We start from the raw sequence: 21,991 nt of genomic DNA on the forward strand, positions 1-21,991 counted from the left end.
AATCATCTCTTTCAGTTGCTGATGTTCAGGAAGCAAAAAACACGATTGAAAAATAATAATAAAATCCCCAATAATTCTGAATTCCAAATTTTTTACTTAATAAGGAATTTTGCTATGAATAGTTGACACGCTGTCATCCATTATTAAGTTTGTTAAAGCATTGTTCCCTGAGGCTGATCTACAGTGATCTGCAAAATATTTTCTCTTTCTCTCTCCCTCTCGCTCTCTGTCTCTACCTCTCTCTCACAAAGAGACTTTTTATAATGCAGACATATTCAGAAATTTCTGGACACGTAATCTAGAGGATGAGGGATTCATTGTATACTAGCTCTCCTATAGTTTTTTTTCCATAAATTTTGCTTTCCCCTTAGTTGAAAAAGTATATACTCTCTACCTGAAGTAATTCTATTGATGAAATTACTGACATCTCTGCTTAGAATTACAGCTCCTCTTACAATTCCAGTCTAAAGCCTATAGGCCAAAGAAGGCAAAAGAATTTAAGGTGACTTCATATTAAATCAAAGCTATTTCTTGCTCCTCTGGGACCTGAGAAAGACATGAGAAAGGAGGCTAAGAAACTAGAATGAGGGAGGCTTGCAAAAAAGCAAAAGCATGTGAAGTATTGTTCACCAAAGACTACGGTGCTGCATCTTTGCAGGTCAGGGAGTTGTTGATATGCACCTGACCATTAGGCCTATTCATCAGAAAAGAAGTCCACATCAGGCCAGCTGATGAGGCATCAAGGCAGATCATGAGTCTGTGTTCTTCCTTTCAGAGCCTAGCCTATAGAAAGAGTATTTAGTACACATATCTCTATTTCTTCATCAACCTGTTAAATTGAATCTACTTATTTAAATTTAATCTGGCTTCTACTCTCAGATTTCTATAGAAACTGCTTTGGCAAAGATCACCAGTAGCTGCCAATTGTCAGAGACAGTGGCTGATTTTCAGACTTTCTCTGGCCTGATGTAGCACTGGACACTGCTGACCCTCTTTCTTGCGGACAGGTCTACTCCCATGGCTTCCATGGCACTGATCCTCCTCTGGCATCTCCATCCACCCCGAATCCACATGCTTCTACAGGATGCTTCTCTTTCTCTCCTCACTCCTCAATGCTGATTTTACTTGGATTTCAGTCTTTGCTCATCTTTTCACTCCACGTGGCCCTCATGAGAAATCTTATTTACTCTCAGAGTGGAAACTACCACATCCATGCTGAGAGCTTCCAGATCATATCTCCATTCTGGACTTTATAATGTACAGCTACCTATTGGACATTGCCTCCAACTGAGTATGTCTAAAGTTAAAAACATTTCTCTTTTTCAATCTCCACCTTCTCCCCAAATATAAAATGGCTAATCCTCCTGTTATGTTCTAGCTTGGTTAATGTCACCCAAACTGAACTTTTGGAGTTATCTAAATTCCCACAATTTCCTTCCCATTCTCTTCAGATTTGGTCATTAACTCCTCTGTCCTAATTATCTCCCTCATCTCTGTTACTCTTTTTGTGCAGTTATCTTCTTATAAGTCTAATACCTGGGTTTAGCCCTCCACATTTCCTAAGAAAGTGTTTCAGAAACTAAATCAGTTTATGTCCTTCCTTTATTAAAATGCTTCAGTGGCTCTCCAAAACCAGAAGGATAAAGTCCAAACTCATCTGCAGTCCTTTCTGTCCTAAGTCTACCAACTTGTCCAGCCTCATCTGTTAACATTCTCTTCTCCCACCTTTTACTCTAACCATATTAAAATACTACCATGTCTTCAAATGTATCAGATTGCTTCATACTGCCATGTCTTTACATGAGTTGTTCCATACAGGAGTATTTTTCTCTCTCCCATTCCCACACCCAGGCTCAACCCAATCACATCCTTATTTCAAGGGTCTCATCTATAGCTTACCCTGAGTCATTAAGACTGAGTATATCATTCTTTCATCTGTGCCACTACATTGTGCTCATGATTGTTGTTGAATGTACTCTGCAAAGTTCTGCCTTTGAAAATAAGACAATGATGGATAAAATAATATTTTGAGTTGTAGCTTAGTTATAATTCATATGGTGATATACCTACTCTAGATGACAGTCATTTCATGACCCTCAAACTGGATTAAGAGGCTCTTCTCTGCCCTTGTATGCTACTGTTGACTATACTGCATTACAGTTATCTGTTTCTTGTACCTCTCAGCTCATTCACTTGAGAACTCTTTGAGGAAGTTCCCTTTCTATGAATACTTTTCTTTCCAACATCTAACACAGTGCTTTGTACATTGTAGGCAGTCAATATATATATTTGATGAATGACTATTGCTATTGAATAAATGATCAGAGCCTCATAGAGCAATCATTTTACTTCTGCCTTTACTCTTTAAATCTCCTAGATGTCTGAACCTCTATGCTGTGAACATCATATTTAACCTGGAATTAGTGCTATAAAGTCTGGTTCATGCACTGAGCAAGGGATGAGGTTAAGTTATGAGCTAGAGTTGGGACATTATATCAAATTTGCATGCCTTCTCCCTGGCTTGCCAATGACAACTTACTTTCTAAACCCTCAGTAAAGTATTGGACAGTCGGTCATCAAATAAGTTCAGCCATCTATATATAGTTTTTGAAAACAACTGAACTGAGTGTTCTTTGGGGATGTGATATAATAACAATGACTAACATTTATTCAATGCTTACTTTGATCCAGGCTAAGTGTTAAGTGCTTTACATGCATCATTCCATTTAATTTTTATCCTGTAGGTGGGAGCTATTATTGCCCTGATTTTATAAGTGAAGTAACTGAAGCTTTGAGTAAGGTAACTTACTCAAAATCTCACAACTATATATGGTAGAACTGTGTTTCACATTATGACCTGCTTGTCTCCCTTTATGTGAAACACACACACACATTTATACACCAAAAAGTGCTACATTCCTTTTTGGATGGTCTTAGTTATGGCAGGACTCTAAACTACAACTTCTTGCCTTTTACTTTCTTGTTGATCCGGAAAATGTAGGTTATTACAAATCAGGAGTAGATTGTAACAGAGTCAGGATTTATCCTAAATATTTATGGATGGGGACCTGATTCTCAGTGGATAACACTCAATAGAGTGTTCGCTATGTATAAGCACTATACTAGGAAACTCACATTTATGATTACCTTCTCTTTGAGCATATTAACTATTCATGGATACAAATCATGAAAATATGATTTTTTTTTTTTTTACTCATGACATGTTCCACATATAATCATGGACACATGTGGCAGACTCTTTGGAGCCTAACTCTTTTCTCCCAGATTAGAAGATGGGCGAGTTAGTTTTACACACTCCCTTGACTATAGGAAAGACTGATAGTCAATAACAGATTTTAAAAAAATTCTTTAGCAGGTCATGGGCTAATATTAGATCAGCTTAGGATTGGCCACTAGTTTTGGATCAGTTTAGAGGTTGAAGACCTTCCCATCCACAGACCTTGTGAATATATGACAGGAATTCTTATTAAGGGACACATTGCTCTCTCCAACTAGTTTCATAAGAACTTTAAGAAAGCTGAAGATTTCAATGAAGACTTACAATCCCTGCGTTGGATAACTGTACCATTCCAAGGAGTTTTAAAATCCCATAAAAATGTGTGTTTAAATGTCTCTGAGTCTCATTTTAAATAATTTTTCAGTCAAACATTAATCCCATTCATCTTTCACATTACTTAAATTTTATATCTGGTGTATGTTGTTTATTTCTAAGCATTTATTAAAAAAAGAGTTTTTATCTATTGAAGAATAGTACCCTAAATTATTTTAGTTCATAAAAACCCTAAGAAGGGCAAACATGTTACATGTAGGGGTATATCTTTCCAAAATATGTTGCAAATGATAAAATTTATCTCCATTGATGGTTTTATGTTTATCATAGTGAGAGACAGTGAAACATAGAAATTAAAAGCTGAGGCTCTGAACATAGACTGTCAGGATTCAGATTTTTGCTTTGTCACTTATTAACCATTTGACTTTGGTCAAGCTTTTAACTCTCTTCATCTTATTTTCCTCATCTGTAAGAAGGGAATTACAGAATTTACCTTTTTGGATTGTGTGAGTATTAAAGGAACAAATCCATATGAAGAGATTAGAATAGGATCTATTCTATAGTAAGCTCACAATAAGTGTTGTCATCACTGTGATATTGCCTTGTATAGCTAGAGATTATAATACACATTCTACAGCTAAAACTCAGTTCATTCATTCATTTATTCATGATACATTCCATCACTTATTCAATGTTTAACTAATTCACTTATTCACTAAAGATTTGCTAATTGTCTATTAAATAGCAGACACTGTGCATAGCGATATGGGAGATAAAATGATTAATCAGATATTGATACTGTCTTCTCAACAAATATAATTTCGTGGAGAGATAAAAACCATACAAAAGTAATTAGTGTAAAAAATAGAAATGCTTAGTGCAATAAGAGTTTCAGGTGAGGTCATACAAGAGTTTTGAATCTACAGATATTTCTTCAAAGTTCAGGGCTGTGTTCAAAATTACAGACAAGATTTGCATGTCTTCCTTAATGAATTAATCAAAGTGCACTAGTAATTCTTAGCACTTCTACCTACAGAAAGCCAGTGGCAAAGGAAGACGATTAGAGTCCATTCTGAAGATACCACATTTAGGAGCCTTTTCAGCAGTGCATTATATCCAGAGGACTGCACTAAGGTTGCCAGGGTAAAGCAAACAGATCAGTGATAATTGTTCCTAATTCGTCACAGTCATTAATGCTTCGGTTTTGAAAATCAGAGTGTGATTTAGAAATTTAAATAGCAAAAGTTAATGTGTTATTAAGCCTTAAATTTTTCTTTATTTTGTTTAATTAATTTACTCCTTCAGGTTCTTGAATATTTAAAACATTTAAAATATTAATAACATACCAAAAGAAGTATCAGTATTTACATTAAATTGGAATTCATACTGCTCTATAATATTTTCAATGATATTATTCATAATTACACAAAATAAATAATCCTCATGGAAGAAACTTAAGCAAGTATATTATACTTTGGTTATTGCACAGCAAGCAGTGCTTTTCTTTCAGAGTGAGGGATACCAAGAAATACTTCATAATATTAAGCTGGAATAATAAATGATGTGATGTTTTAAAAGTACATATAGCACAAATCATTTTCAAATGATTATTTTCTATTAACAACCAACTGATATATTTTATTTAACAACAGAGTTTCTTAAATCATGGTAATTCAAAGTTCATAAGTCATGAAACTTCTTATTATAGTATGTTTTTAAACAGTAGGGATATTACATATCCCATTCCCCATTTCTGCAAAATAGAAATGATCATGTCTCTGATGAACTCACAGTATTTGCATTTTTCAGAGACAGCTTACTAACACAGGATGATAACATAAATATACATATGTCAGGTTACTATAAAAATATAAATTATCAAAGATCAATATGGTTCAGATAACTTTGTGGAACTGAAAAGACAGTGTATTCTCTATAGTTTTCCGTGAACATTTTGAGAAACACCCCACTTCAAAATCAGGAATATTTTATGGTTATAACAATTTGTTGGTTACTCAGCTTCTGAAAAGCACTAAAACTAATTGTAGGAGAAAACATTAACATATATTTCTTTCCCTTCCACTAATCCTTGTGTTTGCTCTTCTTTTTTCATTTCTAGTCCTTCGGAACTAAGACGCATTAGAAATAAAGTACCTATTTTAGTAAAACCTTAAGTTGTATTTCAAAATACACTTTTGAGTAAAAACATTAACTATATGGATAAAATATTTTGTCCATGATCATTTACTTACTATTTTAGTTTGTTTATGGCATGTGAAATTCTCACTATCTCAATATAAATATCTAGAGAAAGCCAACCAAGAGTAAATTCAATCTAAATTAATCTATGCTGAAATATAACACATTTTTAAAAACAAAACAAAACAAAAAATAAATTCCACCAAACCAACTGTCTTCAGTCAGAAGACATTTTTAGTGGATCCTATTATTTATGTAATTTTTCCTTTTTCTCAGATCTAAGATATTTTTCTAAGCACATATGGAATTCTATAGGGATTATAAAATTCTCCAATACCCTGATTATTTTGGGGTCAAATTTCCTGTGCAAGGAAATTGCATAAGGAACATGTCACATCAGGTTGAGCTCTATAGATAGGAGCCAAAAGGCCCTGGGAGCATTTTGGCAACCCTGTGTTACTTACGGTTGAGAGGCAGGCTCGCATTGGTTGTGCCTAGCTTGTTGACAGCCACACAAGTATAGTTGCCGAAGTGCTCCTGTGTCACATTGGTAACAGTGAGAATGGATCTTGTGCTAAAATTCTGAATAATAATTCCTTGTTGGCCACTGAAGAGCCTAAAGGACAAAAATAAACTCTAGGTAAATACGTGTTGTGAATACCATTTTTATCTTAGATGGGGTTGTCATGGCAACACATAGACAGTTTTGACCATGCTGCTGTTAGCATATAACATGATAATAGTGCAATTATATTTCCTTACAGTAGTAGTTATTGGGGAAGAGAGGTTGTATGACAGCAGTAGACTGTTCCCATGGGATCATTTGTGCTATATAACAAACCAAGCTTAGATAGCCACATGTCCTATTCATACATTGACTTGTATTTTAGAAAATTAAACACACTACAGAAATGGTATCTCAACTGTTAAAGTCAAGAAAAAGAAAGGGAATTAAATATAACGATTCCATTAAAAACACAAAATCATGATTTCTAAAAAGTTGGCTAGAATATGTCTAGGCCATTTCAGATGATATTAATAGGTAACTTTCATGAAAGTTAATCCTACAACTGTGGTGGGATGGTTCTGAGTCCAGGGTCAACACTTACTGCTACTTTGTAGATATAACCCAGACAGATGACTTGCTGTTAAACCTAGAAAAAGCCCGCAGTATAATACTGAGGATCGTATTTAAAGTTGAGTCTTATCTTTGCCACACTTTACTAATGTCTTTTGGAAAGTCCTTTAACCTTTCTGGGCCTCCATATAGGATTCAGTTTTACCTGATTCCACCCTGACTACACAACATTCTCTCTCCAGACTTACCAGCAGAGGCCCTTACTCTCAGATAGGCTGGCATAGCTCTACTGTTTTCAATGCTTGACATTCTCACTTTTGCTTCACACTTTTCCTGAATCTTCCCCCAATGGCCACCATTCCCTTTTATCTCTGAGAACCAGATCCTTCCCTCCTCATTTAAGTCTTACCTATGTCCTATCTCTCCTACTCTACTGCTCCTTAAGTGACTCTCCTCTCTGTCTGTCTCTGCCTCTTGCTCTACATGTTGCTCTCCAAATTGTTGTAGAATTTATAAAACCAAAACCATATTCTTGCGCTGTTCTCTCTAGCAGCTTCCATATGTACGAGACTACCTAAATAAACTGAATCGTTTTAAATTTCTCAAAAGGCAAGGCCATATGGACATACTTCATTTTATACTTGAGTTCTACATAGCACTTTAATAGTGGTATCTTGGGTATATATAATACATAGTTCATAGGTCAATGGAGCTCGGGTGACATCCCACAACACAGGGATTGTTAAGTCCCCTTTAGTGGCCCTGTCAAAAAATTCTCTTCTAAATATGAATTCTGCTCTAATGAGATGCCAACCAAATAATAGCTTCTCCCTAACTAATCCCAAAGTTTATTGTGAAAGAAATGTGCTGATCACAATATGGGATATGTAAGCTCATAGCTCAAATGGCAGTTAGCTTTTCTTCTCTAATGTGTTCAAGTCTTAGTACTAAATATTTCTTTAATCATGAAGATGCTAATAAATGGCGTTCCCCTGAGAGTTTAGGTTGAACTCCTTTGCATTATGTTATATGACTTGCATCTGAATTCAGATAAAATATACTGTAGTTAAATGCAGATTAAAATAAGCAACCATGCTTGATCATCTGGGAATTATTTATATTTTATGTAATAGCTGAATTTGGCTTATCCAAAACCCAAACTTTAATCAGATTAATAAAACGTTGAGTTGAATAAATATTAAAAGACTTTAACTTGAGCAATAAACCTAATGACCTCCAACTCTGACACAAGAAAACAGGTTATCAAATAACAAGGATATGACAGATTTTAGTCATCTGTCTCATATTGCAAATCTATCAATATTTATGCTAAAATCCCATAATGGTTATTGCCTATTTTTCTGCATCACATCAATACATTTATTTTTAACCAATTAGTATATGTTACATATAAAAATTCACAGTTTCATTGTCCTGCAAGCTTCAGCATTATGGCTTAACTCAATTTGCCCATGTCTCTGCTATGACTACATTCTCCAGAGGACTCAGCAACTCCCTAGACTATTAAATCCCTTTTGTGTCCCATCTCCCAAAACGAAGATTCATTTTGCTACTAAAGAATTGAGAAAAGATTAGTTAGGGTCTTCATTTGGCTAGACTCTGGGGAGGAAATATCAAGGGAGTATAATCAGTTACTTCACGGCATTGTTTGCTTATGTTCCTTATGGCTGTCGTTCTGAGTTGGGTTCCACTTCTCTGCCCTTTAACGTGTCTGAAGGCAAGCCCCAGATGGTGCTAAATCATGCAGTGTATCCATGCTCTGTGCGTGCAGGCCCATTCCTGGCCCATGTCCAACAGTGTTATGTGAATTCTTACCAGAGTGGCACATCAGTCACACTTTAGCAGCAGCAACTCCTGTTGCTGTGATCAGCCTGGCAGGTGATTATGGTCAATAAAAAAAGGAAAGCATCTTCTCTGGGGGAATGTTCTTCTTCTAGAGGACGTTATCTCTCTGAGATGACTGGAAAAGTCCAAAGCTTCCTTTCTTCCATAGTTGGGAGTTTTAGAAGTACTGACTCATCAAGCACCATTTAAGAACCTGTCTTCACCTGGTAGATGACTGGGGCAGCCTTTCCAAAGCTGACATTGAGTGAGAGAGACTTCTGAGATGATGTATATCTCCGGAGAGTGTATTTCTGTGATTTTCCTACAGGGATCCTGGGGGTAGTGGTAGATGGAAGGTTTCTCAGCTATTTAAACCAATTCTGAAAATAGTCATTACTTACTACAAAGGTGAGTTCTATACTAGGTGATTAGGGGTTAAGTTGGACAACACATAATCTTTGAAGATCTTTCAAGAAGAATCAGATATATAAACAGGTGTTTACAACAGTGGGTAGTTTAGTCACTGTGGGGACCCTTTTAAGATGAATACGTCTACCCTTAGGTATTAGATACAAAAATATTGAACTATGCCTAGAAGTCCCATCATGTATGACCCTAATGTAATTTCACTCCTTGACTAAAAACAAATAAGAAAAGAGCTCTTTAACTGATGATGCTTTTTTTATGAAACAGACTTATCCTAATATGTTTGGATATAAATATATTTTCTGAAAAGAAAATCATTCTTTTTTTATCAAACATGTATTTGACAAATTGAATTGTTATTCTGTGTTAAAGAAAATCCTTGACAGGTTTCAGGCATGTGCACGTGAGTCTATTCACAGGATGACCCTCATCCCACTGGATTTTTCATATTTATCCCAGACTTGCTTGAAACCAGACTTCCTTGCATCAGTGATGTGAAATCTGAGAGTGACAACTCAAGCAATAGTTCACAACACACCTTGCAATGAAACCAGGGAACTAAATGCAGAATATTGCCTTTTTTTAGGAGTTCATTCTCTCTTTTCCTAAATACTTAACTCTTTCAAGTTATAAAAGAATGGTTCTTATACTGACGTAGATTATAGAATGAGAGATGTTTTCTTATAGTCCCTACCCTCAAAAAGAGAGAAACAAATTCTAATAAGCTAGGGATGAAATATGGCATTCCTTTCCTGAGCAGGAGATCATCAACATATAGTGGTTGCTTAGAAATGCCTGGTCATTTTTATTTTTTGCATTTTTACCATTCAGTGGACCCCATGTATATAAGATTCTTCTATTACTGTGGACTCTGCTGTCCTCTACCCTCTGCCTCCAATAGGAGTTTGTTCCAAACCACTATGATCTGACTGTGTCCTCCCAAAATTCATACATTAAAATCCTAAGTCCCAAAGACAATGGGGTTAGTAGGTGGGGTCTTTGTGAGGTGTTTAAAAGTCATGAAGGTGAAACCTTCATGGTTGAGATTAGTACTTTATAAAAGGGGCTCCAGAGAGATCCCTAGCTTCTTCTACCATATGAGGATACAATGAAAAGTCTGGGACCCAAAAGAGGACCCTCACTGGACCATGCTGGCACCCTGATCTTGGACTTTCAGCCTCCAGAACTGTGAGATAAATTTCTTTTGTTTATAAGCTACTCAGTCTGTGGTATTTTGTTATAGTAGCTCAAATGGACAAGGACACATAATGAATACCATTGCCCTCCCTGTTCTTTCTTCTGTCTTTTGCTAATGTCTCATAAATCTGTGCACTGCAAGCTATTTGCTTTGCCAGCAGATGCAGCCAGCTCATAAGTGACATAGCCTGACCAACGAACTAGTTCTGAATTAGAATAGTTCTTTATATTTTTTAGTGTCAGTCAGAAGCACCACATGGAAAACATACTAATAATGACGGTACTTCTATTTCTGACACATGAAATGTTAACAAGCTTCACAATCATAACCTCTCTTAGGCAGTAGTTATCGAGGATGGCCACAACATAACAACAGCAAAACTGACCACATAGCCATTGGCACTGATTGTTGAGGGTGCAAAAATAAATGGAGCAGCTAAACCTGACCTCATTAATTTTCTATATAAATCCAGTCTCACTACACATTTTGGGACTATTGTTTATTATCTGCTTTCCCAGATCAGGAGTAACAATAGATATTTCTAGATAAACAAACTTTCAGGTGCAAATAGTCACAGAAAAACTTCATTGTTGGTATAGGAAACATGTGTGTGCCAGACAACAACACTTAAAATATTAAAATAACTTGAAATCAGAGTGGGATTGCAGATTAGAATTGCAAAAGAATATGATAATAATATATCATGTTGTACAACTGGATAAGATGAATACAGTTTTATTAATTGATCTTTGGGTGGTAGCATAGGAAAGACAGAAGACAGTAGGGGAAGGTAAGTAGTTCTGGAGTCATAAGAGTTATATTTACAAAGAAAATGAATGTTACTTCCAGCAATAGATTTCAGGCTTGTGGGAGTTCCAAGAAGTAGTATGAACTAAAGATATAACTCAAAAAAAGAGCTTTAGAAAAAGTCATGGGTGATAGTAAGAACTCTAGTATGGTCTTAATGGAAATGAATTTTAATTTAGTCATCAAATGATGATTAAATGCCTCTTATACTTGATTAGGAACCAAGGGAAAAAAAGACAAATATGACACAGTTACTATCTAAAGGGCCTTAGCTATACCTGAAAATCTGAAGATGACACTGAGGTGGCATATAGGTCCTTGCACAACACACCTTACAATGCCTCTCTCAGTGATAAAGTTCCAGCTTAGGTATATATTTGGCTTTGAATTCATGACTGTATTTCTAGTCTTTTCAGTGTGAGCAGGAATGCTTTATATATGTGGAAAATGTTATCTATTCTCAACACATTTATGACTGAAGTAATCTAACATAAAAATTTCAACATTGTACAAAAGAAGTTTAGTGTTAAGAGTGTGGGAAATGGACATTTAAGCATTTTCAAATGTATATCAACTAATCTTCATAGCAATCCTAGGAGGTAAGCATTATTAAGGTAATGCTTAATAAGCAATGAGGTAAGTTCCATTTTATAGATGAGAAAAAAAAAGAAATTTAGAAAAATTAAGTAAATTTATTTTCTACCATCTGATAAGTGGTAGAACTAAAATTCAAATCCAGGTCTTCTGACTATTGGTATCCTCCTAAAGTAGCAATTGATATATTCAGATCACCAAGTAGAAACCAGGATATTGTATTTGAGTTTGGAGAGACAAGTCAGAAATCATGGGTGGTTGAAGGAAATCAAGTTAAACAAGGGAATAAAACCAGTGGAGCTAAATAACCAAGTGCTATGTGGCATTCATGCCAGGAAAGCCAGGTTCAATCCCTAACGTGAAACTAATGGGGTAGAAAGTCAAACAAAAATGTAGGGTCCAGTTCAGCCAGCTGTCGGGAGATTTCCCTAGACTCGAGGCCTCTTAACTATCTATTATGGGCTTAACTCTGCCCATCAGTGCAGCATCTTACAGCAGGTGTCTTTAGCCTCCGATGGAGTCAGCCTTTCAGGCTACTCACAGTCCCAAGATGAGAAGCATGAAGTGGGCTTTCACCTCCCTCCTCAAGTTACCTTCCTTGACACACACATACACACACACACACACACACACACACACCTTCAGCATCAATTCTTGTTTGTTTTTCTTCCCCTAAGTTCACTAAATATTTGGGTGGTAGTAAATCTCTCCCCACAGTGTATATGCATGCTATATCGAGAATGACAGAAAAAAATAAAACCTAGAAGAGTGTCAAGAATGCAACATTTTTAAGTCCAGAATTGTCTCTAAAGTCCAAATTCTAGTGATGCTATGGAGTTACTGTGTCCTCTCTGACTTGGTCAAACCATCATTATAACATCAAATACGTCTCTTTGTAACACCATTTCAGTTGTAAGTTTTCATATATTTGTGTGACTTTTGATTATGTTCTATATTCCCCATTAGAGTGTAACTCCATTCAGTCAAGGATCCTGGTTGGTTTTGTTATTCATTGTACTCTAAATATGTAGTAGAGCGCTGGACACTTAATAGTTACACAGTAAGTAATTATTGCATGTTCTACTGAATGAATTATGTTTTTACATTTTCTTAATGCTTAGTTTTTTCATCTGTGAAATAAGAAAAATGAAGCCAAACTCAAAGTGCTGATGTAAGAATGTTTTTTAAATGTATAAAATGTAATATCTATGCATACATATTTATATATATATATATATACACACATATAAATCAAATGCAGTAGGCACTAGATATATGATAGGTGTTATTATTGTTCAATGATAGGGTCTGTTTCTTAGAACAGATACATTCCCTCTCAGAGGGCAGGGAAATATTAAAATATTGAGCGCACAGGAAATTCTTTTTAAAGAAAAGATCTAGGAGAGTGACTGAAAGGATCATGGCATCATGATTTCAAGATGTGCCAAACTCAGTATCAATTACATGCACATCATCAACCTCATCTAGACTTTTCACAGACGTGCAAGGTAAATTTAAAAAAAAAAGTAAAAAGAGGGAGGAGTAGGAACTGCTAGCAACCAGCGAGAAATGAAAATTTATGTGAACATGCTGCTATAGCAACCTATTGGTTTACTGTATTGCTTGGCACTTAAGGCTCAAAAACAATGTATCATTTATTCCCAGGAACAGGCTGAAGAATATCACACATTGCTGTCTTAGCCCCAAGGAGTATCTATCTTTAGTTGTACATTTGAATAAGTTAATGTTATTATAATATGTTAGGACATTTTAATGATTTTAGACTTTATTAGCCTATTTAAAATGTATGTCTTATTTATTTTATGAATTTTAATGAAATTAATAATTTTAGATTAGAGACCTTTGGGCTGCCTTACTTGTGACAGATTGATTTGCACAGGGAGGATATTGCCTTTTAACCTTACATCAAATAAACAAAGGCTACAGTGCAGGTGTCAATCTCCCTGACTGCAGTGAGTCCTGTATCCCTGACAACCTGGCCTTTGACTAGATTCCTCCTCTCTGCTTGAACTGCTTTTCTAATATCAATGTGCCCATGATTTTAATGTCAAATTTCATCCCACAATATATCAACACAACCACTTTGCAGAGACCATGTTCACAAAGAAGAAATACTGGGAAGTCAGAATTGAGCAACAGATACCAGCTTCTCTTCTGTAATCACACATTGGGTTTACAGTGTTCCTCAGTCTAAGGGGATGATGCAATTCTACTAATATTCTCTTATCAATTTGAAAGTGTATCAAAATAAGAATGGCTCTGCTTTATCAATATGAAAAGGCCACAACATTTTCTTGCAACAGAGTGTGTTCCAAACACCATGTTAGACGCTGTGAACATGAGGGTTAACACAGCATTTTGTGCTTTGACAGAGGTGAGCAAATAGGAGTACATCTGGAGAGTTTCCTCTTCTAGGAGAAAAGGCTCAGGGTATTTTCTGAGAGAAGGTGACATCTGAATTGAGACTAAAGACCTAGTGGAAGGCAGCCAGTCAAAGGTAGCCAGGGTCGGGTATGTGGAAGGGGCTTATAAACAAAGCAGCCAACATATGAAGAGGCTTGAAAGACAGAGATCATGTCACAGTTTGGGAATTAAATATTTCAGGATGGCTAAACCCCTATTGTGAGACAGCAGAATGGCAAGATTCATAGCCAGAGAGGTCAACAGGTGTTAGAACACAAAGGCCTCCTATGCCATGCTGTGCTCTTAGGACTTCATTCTAGGGACAATCAGAAACCACTGAAGGATTCAAGGACCAAGTGATAAGATCAAATATTTATTTTGGAAATATCACTATGAATTTTAAGAACACAACCAAAATCCTGTTTGCTGGTGGACTGTGTATCCTGTATTAACACCCGATTTCAGAATGTTCCAAACCAAACTCAGCACTCAGATCTCTTCCAAATCTCTTTTCCTGTGTTCCCAGCCTCAGCTAATAACTTCACTATTCAACCTTGTTATTGAGATAGAAAACTTGGAATTACCTTCAAATTGTCCTTTCCTTGTATTTAATCAGACACTGAAACATACAAATACTACCTTTTCTCTCTCTTGCTTTTAAACTGCACAACCAATACCCTAGTTTAAGCCATATTTTATATCTTTCCCATCCATTCCTCCCAACTGCTTCCAGAAACATTTTGTGAAAATGGGGAGTAGATCATTTTACTATTCTGGCAAAGCCCTCTGATGGCTTCCCAATGTCTATGGAATCCAGCCCAAATGTCTTATAATGACATTTAAGATCCCTCAAGTCTTGCCCTAAGAGACCTTTCTAAACCTACCTTCTATTACACCATATTTCACATCCTGTACCCCAGAGTATAAAAAACTCTCCACATAATGCTCAGATGAATTGACCGCATTCTTTTCTTGCTAATGATTATTCTTCATCCTTTGCAATATTTGGAAATACTATTCATTCTTTGGTGTCCAGCACAAAAGCCACCTTTTCCCTGAAGCATTTGTTAATGCTCTGATTTGAGTTGAATGGACCCTGGCTGTGTACTTTCAGGGACTTAGGATTCCCTTAGGGTTTTCTTAGTACTTATTTCATTTTGGTGATTTTTGTAAGTTGTAAATTCTAAGTCAGGAGATGCAAACTGGAATTGGTCCACTTTCAACTTTGTCTGACTGGCCCAAAGTTTTCAATATAATAATAGATATTTATGTCTTACATGTACATGTGCTCTCCAGTTCCCAGTAATTGAGATGCTCCCATTTGTTTCAGATATTTACCCTTTATCATCTTGGCCTCGAATGACCAAGTCATCACAGAGGTGATGGAATTGTATTGATAAGACTTTGGTTGTAAAAAGGAGTGAAATATCATCAGGATGAAATTGATAAACTAATAAACAAACAAGCAAATATATAATAATGAGATAACATTAGAAATGCAAGTTCTGTCAACACAGGAACTTATTTCCTTTTCAAATTTTGCAAATTATCTCACAGATAAGTGCCCAATGAGAAGAAGTAAAATCTCAGGTCATCAGGGAAGGTCATTTTTAACATGGGGTGGCAATGAGGTTATTTCTAGTACCATTCTAAATCAAAATATGTAACTTCTACTTTTATAATAATGGCCTTGCAAATGAGAGGATGAAAAGGGGTGATAGGCAGGGGTTGTGTGCATGTGTGTGGGCATGTGCGTGTGTGTGTGTGTGTGTGTGTAGAGAATTATAATTCTAGTCTCTTCCTAATAATCAAAATTGTGGTATAAAATCTAGAAGAGGGATATCTTGACACGAGTCAGAAAATTAGGGTTTTTTTAAATTATTATTTGAATTTTTGTATTGTATTTTATTTATTTTTTATACAGTTATCCATTTTGTACATATGTTAGGGTTTTTATTATTTTTTAAATCACTTTATTGAGGTATAATTGATGTATATGAAGTTGTACATATTTTATATATACAACTCAGTGAGTTTGGGAATTAGTATAAAACTGTGAAACCATCAATATCAAGACCATAAACATATCCATCACCTCCCAAGTTTTTCTTGAAATTAGATTTTACTTCCCATGTACTTCCCTTCAACAAGTTATTTTACCTTTATGAGATAGCATTTTTCTCAGGCATAATCTAGTTAGAATTTTGCAACGAATGGGCAAATTAGTACATTAAGTTACATAATATGTGTTGTAAGACTGCAAAGTCAGCACATAGGGTAAAAGTTCCATGTCATTAAAACTGCCCTTGACAATTCCCTAAACTTCCTTACTTTAAACTAACGTACTTTACAAGAGTCTCCAAAATGGAGGGCAAGTACTTCAAGGTGGGTACAAAGTGGTCTGTTGGAATATGAGAAAAAAAATAATAAAATGTCCATTTATGTTGCATTTTAATCTCATCTTTTAAATTTTATCTGTTGTCGGTCATTTAATGTAAGCAATATACCAGTTCAGAAATGCATATACATAATTTACAAATAAGTATGCATATATTGCTAATTTTGCTAAGTTTCAAATTTTACTTATAGGGATATATGTTCCAAAAATGTTGTGGACCACTGCTTTACATCATTCTCCATGGTTGGGCACTGGATGAAATAGTTGCTTTTTGTTTTAGAACCATGTTATATTAGATACCCATTTTCCACCTGAGAATCTCACTTAGAATGGAGAGATACACTATCAGAGGCAAATGGGAATGAAGCATGATTGAAGTTGTAGCAAGGAATATGTCTCCTATTGTACATCTTTAGAGTAGCAAGTCCATGTCATTTAAATTGTTACTATTATATATTTATCTCTTTCTCTTTGTCTCTCTTTTGTAGCACCTAAAGCTTGAAGAGTTGACTCTACTGTAAGTGAAGTGTAAAAATGCACACATTTTGTTAAACTACCATATATAAAAATGCTTTGAAAATCATAACCGGGGCTTCCCTGGTGGCGCAGTGGTTGAGAGTCTGCCTGCTGATTCAGGGGACACGGGTTTGTGCCCCGGTCCGGGAAGATCCCACATGCCATGGAGCGGCTGGGCCCGTGAGCCATGGCCGCTGAGCCTGCACGTCCGGAGCCTGTGCTCCACAACGGGAGAGGCCACAGCAGTGAGAGGTCCGTGTACCACAAAAAAGAAAAAAGAGAAAATCATAACGGGTTATACAAATGTGATGTATTCATAACTTTGACACACATAAATTAAATGAAAAAACAGCAAAGAAAAAGGATCTTTGAAGATACAAAAAAATATTTTAACTCATTTTTCTGGTCCCCTTGAAAATAAAAGAAGGAAAGAAGACCCTCCTTCTTACATTCATTCATCAAAGTGAATAACTCAGATGAAATTTATGGCCCATCTAGATGATCCAGTAGTAAATAATCTAGAATAGGAAAAAGGAGCGGAAAGGTCACTCCACTTCATTATGATTTCTCAAGTTCACCTTACCTCTGTAAAACCAACAGTAAAAAATCATCATTCCCTAAAATGAAAACCTAACCTGATTGAAAAAGATCATCATACTTCTGTGTAATGTGAACCTGGCATACTCTACCTGGTTGATTTTGGCATTTTTCTGTCCATTCGGTGGTGCCTGTATACATTTTGTGACATGTGCATGCATGTTTTATGCACATAGATAATAAATCCTTTACAACAGGCAATAAGGTAATGCTCATCATATTTCCTCTGAAGCAGTGGTGTAGACTGAACCATTAACAGGATTCTGAAGTGAGAGGTGTGCTGACATGTTATTTGTTGTAAAGAATGACAAAAATTCATAGACTAAATTTGAAATTCATTGCTTAAAAAGTCAAAATATTATAAGTTCTCATCATAAAATATAAAATATTCAATTTTTAGATACATGTTTGTTTTTTAACTGATATATTGATCATTTTAATGTTTTACAACATATTTGTTTTTCACTTATGGATGAAATTTGTATTTACCTATTTGTAACATTTGTATCCCTATCTTAAATTATAACAGAGAATTAAGAAAGAAACCCTGTTGTGATTAAAGAATTCTAAAAAGACATTGGTACAATTGTCCATTTGCCTAAAAATAGGCAAAGTGAATAAAGTATGTAGTATTTTATAAGACTGGAGCAGTTAAACTCATCATAAAAAATAAGAAGGCATGTCTTTCTAGGTTGCAGGCTTGGATTTGAGGAAAGCTAAAAAAAATAGGAGGGAATTCAAATAAGTAAGCAAATAATAAAATTCTGATCTAAGACAGGGTGGTAATACCATCTCCACAAAGTGATACAAAACCTATGTTTTTGCAATACCAATTTAAACGTTAGTCTTTTAAAATTAAGTTTATGTTTTTGGTCTTAATCCTAAGTGAATGTACTGTTCTCAAGCTATAGATGAACTTATCTCATGTTATCAAAGACATTATTTACTTAGCCTATTCTGAAGTGTCCTTTCACTGCATATAAGGAGTGTATTTCTTTTTATCAATCTTCTCTGTTATTAAGAAAAAAAGTTTAAATTTTTGGTTCTCTGTGTAATTGAACTATGAACTTTAGTTTTCCCAATACTTAAAATGTTTTTATATAGAGAGTAAAATTTAGCCTATTAGAATTGTCCCTGCCAGGTATGCTGAAAGAGACTATAGTGTTAAAAAATGACCATTTTATACAAAGGGATATCTTAATAACAAGTATATAACTTTAGTCTTTCTCATGATGCTTACTCAAACAGTGCAGTAGACTAAAGGTCAAATGACAAATATTTCTAATATATAAACAATTACATCATCCATGTGGGAGACAATGTGACAGCCATTTTTGAAGATGGCATCTGATGATTCTCACCTCTTGATATTTATGTTCCCCTATTACCTCTCCTTTTTTTGAATAGGGTCACCTTTTATAACCAATAATATATTGCAGAAAAGATAGAGATTTCTGAGACTAGATCATGAACAGCTTCTATGGTTTCTCTTGAATCACTAGTTCTGGGGAAAGTCAACTGTCTTGTCATGAAGACGTCTAGCAGCCCTATTTATAGGTCTGTATGGTGATTAACAGAGGCCTTCAGTCAAAAACAGGCACCCACTTGTAGGACATGTGAGCGAGCTACCTCAGAAGCTGATCCTCCCACCCTAGTCAAGCCTTCAGAGGATCAGCGCCAGGTGACATTTAACAGGAACTAAGTCAAAGACCCTGAGCCATATCCCACTAACTGCTCCTGGATTCCTGACCCACAGACACTGAGATAACAAAAGCTTACTGTTTTAAGCTGCTAAATTTGGGGTTGATTTATACTTCACAATAGATAACTAATAATGGCAATGTATACAAGGAAAGAACATGGGCTGAGAGGTTGACAAATCTAAAGTGTGTCCCAACAGCATCTTTTAAGTGAGTGCTCTTAGACAGGTTAAGTCTCTTATGTTTCAGTTTTGTCATCAGTAAATTGAGGATAATAAATCATACCTCACAGAGGTCTGAAGAATAAATGAGATAGAATTTAAAGGTCCTGGAAGAATAAATGAGATAGAATTTAAAGGTCCTGGAAAGTGATTTATCCTCAATAACGTTTCTTTCTTTTCTTTAAATTGTGCTTCATTTTGCAGGATTTGTTTTTTTTTTTTTTTTCTTTTTGCGGTATGCGGGCCTCTCACTGTTGTGGCCTCTCCCGTTGCGGAGCACAGGCTCCGGATGCGCAGGCCCAGCGGCCATGGCTCACGGGCCCAGCCGCTCCGCGGCATATGGGATCCTCCCAGACCGGGGCACGAACCCGTATCCCCTGCATCGGCAGGCGGACTCTCAACCACTGCGCCACCAGGGAGGCCCAGGATTTGTTTTTTAAAAGGCTTTCAATCATATTATTCCCAGCACACAGAAACGGATTTACAGGATGTGGAAGAACTATAGGCAGAGATAAGATTAGAGATGATCAGGCACTTCCTCCTGTTTATTTGTTTGTGTTTATTTGTTTATATTTATTTGAATGAAGATCTGGCTTTGAAGATCTTGATTTAAGCGAGATGAGTTTTTATAAACATCCCCTTAAGTATAAGTGAAGAGAGTAAGTTATTTCTGAATATTTTTTGTAAACCTCAAGTATAAAAGATCTTTAGGAAATAAAACTCAAGATCTTGTAAAAACTATGCTGTGCTCCAACAGTCTCTGTCAGCCTCATGCTCCTGGTAATGACCTTGAGGTCAAGAAAACAACTTGAAAACATGCTGTATCTGTTTCTTTTCTGTCTGGTTACCTTGAGTCCATTATTTCTGTGTCTTTGATGAAACAAATTGGGAAAGTATAAGTGAGTGTTCCTACGTGCAGTCTTTTATTTTGCTATCTTGTAAATTACCTGCAATGCCTTTACCCTGGCATTTAACATTGATATTTCAAATTATTTTTGATAGACTCTGAGGTCCCATGAACAATACTGGGTGCCATAGTATAAGGATTAAATCCACAGACTCTGCATTAATATTTGCAAGACTTCCTGGGCTCAAATCCCAGCTCTGTCACTAATTATAGACTTGTGCAAATTAGTTAAAAACACTGTGCTTTGGTTTCTCTTCAGCAAAAGGTGAGTAGCATCTATCTTATAAGTTTGTTGTGAAAATAAAATGAGTTAATGTTAAATAGCAGGTGCTCATTACATAGATTTTCTTTTTTTTTTTTTCTTTTTTTTTTTTTGCGGTACACGGGTCTCTCACTGCTGTGGCTTCTCCCGTTGCGGAGCACAGGCTCCGGATGCACAGGCTCAGCGGCCATGGCTCACGGGCCCAGCCGCTGCGCGGCATGTGGGATCCTCCCGGACCGGAGCACGAACCCGTATCCCCTGCATCGGCAGGTGGACTCCCAACCACACATAGTTTTTCAATTTGATTAAATAAATATTTGAAATGGCCTGGGCCCTGAAGATAACAAGGTAGATGCTCTTAGTGAGTGTAACAACAATCATTCAGCAAGCAGAATTTTTCTCTCTCTTACTCCCTGAATATACTCAAATTTGCTTTTCTATAATTTTAAGAGGAATTTATATATTCTTTGAGAATTTTAATATTCCCTCAAATATAACTCTAACAAATGATAAATGTATACTTCATTCTGAAGTGAAAATATGTTTGCCTTTGATAAGTGCATTTGATTTTCATAGCGGCTAGATTTTCTCGTGTGTGAGTGTATTGGGGAGGGGCACTGATTGGGGAGGAATCTATCTACCTTTTTTAGCAGTGGTTCTAAACTCCTTTGAAAATCTAATAAAAGCTATAGTCCATCTCCCCACTTGGAAAAAAAAAATCACTGAAGCTATGACTGTGGACACTAATTGGCTCTTTGCTATCTTTGCTATAGGCCAAGAAAGTGGGCTGAGGGTTGTTGTAGCCTGTTTTGACAATGGTCACTGAATTTAGGAAAGGGGAAGAGAGAGATATAGCAAAAAAAAAAAAAATTATTAGAAACAAAATGGACTTTAGCAAAGGAGTTCTCACTTGTGCTGCTAACAATAATTCTGCTTGTAGCCTTTAAGAAAGGTATGACACAGTTTCAAAAGTGACTTTGAAAGATATGTAAAATAATTTAAGTCATTTTTTAAAACTGTGCTTTGTGGAGAACCAGAGATGGGGAGGAGAGGCTGCAAGGACATCCTAATGGAAGGGAGGGCTCTGAGCAGAGGGAACTGAGGCTCCATTCACCCTTACTTTCACAGATATTACTTATTGGGCTTCCAAAAAAGATTGCATTTGAACAAAGGGTTTCATAATTTTCAAAGGACTGAGAACCACTCTCCCATATGTTTATCTCTAAAGATCATCACAAACTGAAGACT

The 21,991-nt window shown here is 36.0% G+C and overlaps 1 protein-coding gene across 1 annotated transcript in view; it reads right to left on the bottom strand.

The window, feature by feature from the left end:
* The window catches only part of NEGR1 (neuronal growth regulator 1), a 913,689-nt gene that overhangs the window by 184,732 nt on the left and 706,966 nt on the right, over window positions 1-21,991 (bottom strand). The window contains exon 6 of the mRNA XM_082614058.1: window positions 6,235-6,386. Coding sequence (XP_082470184.1) covers window positions 6,235-6,386 — 152 coding nt within the window. The remainder of the gene's footprint in view (window positions 1-6,234; window positions 6,387-21,991) is intronic.

The sequence above is a fragment of the Mesoplodon mirus genome, assembly GCF_964341445.2.
Source record: "Mesoplodon mirus genome assembly, chromosome: 3".
NCBI lineage: Eukaryota > Metazoa > Chordata > Mammalia > Artiodactyla > Ziphiidae > Mesoplodon > Mesoplodon mirus.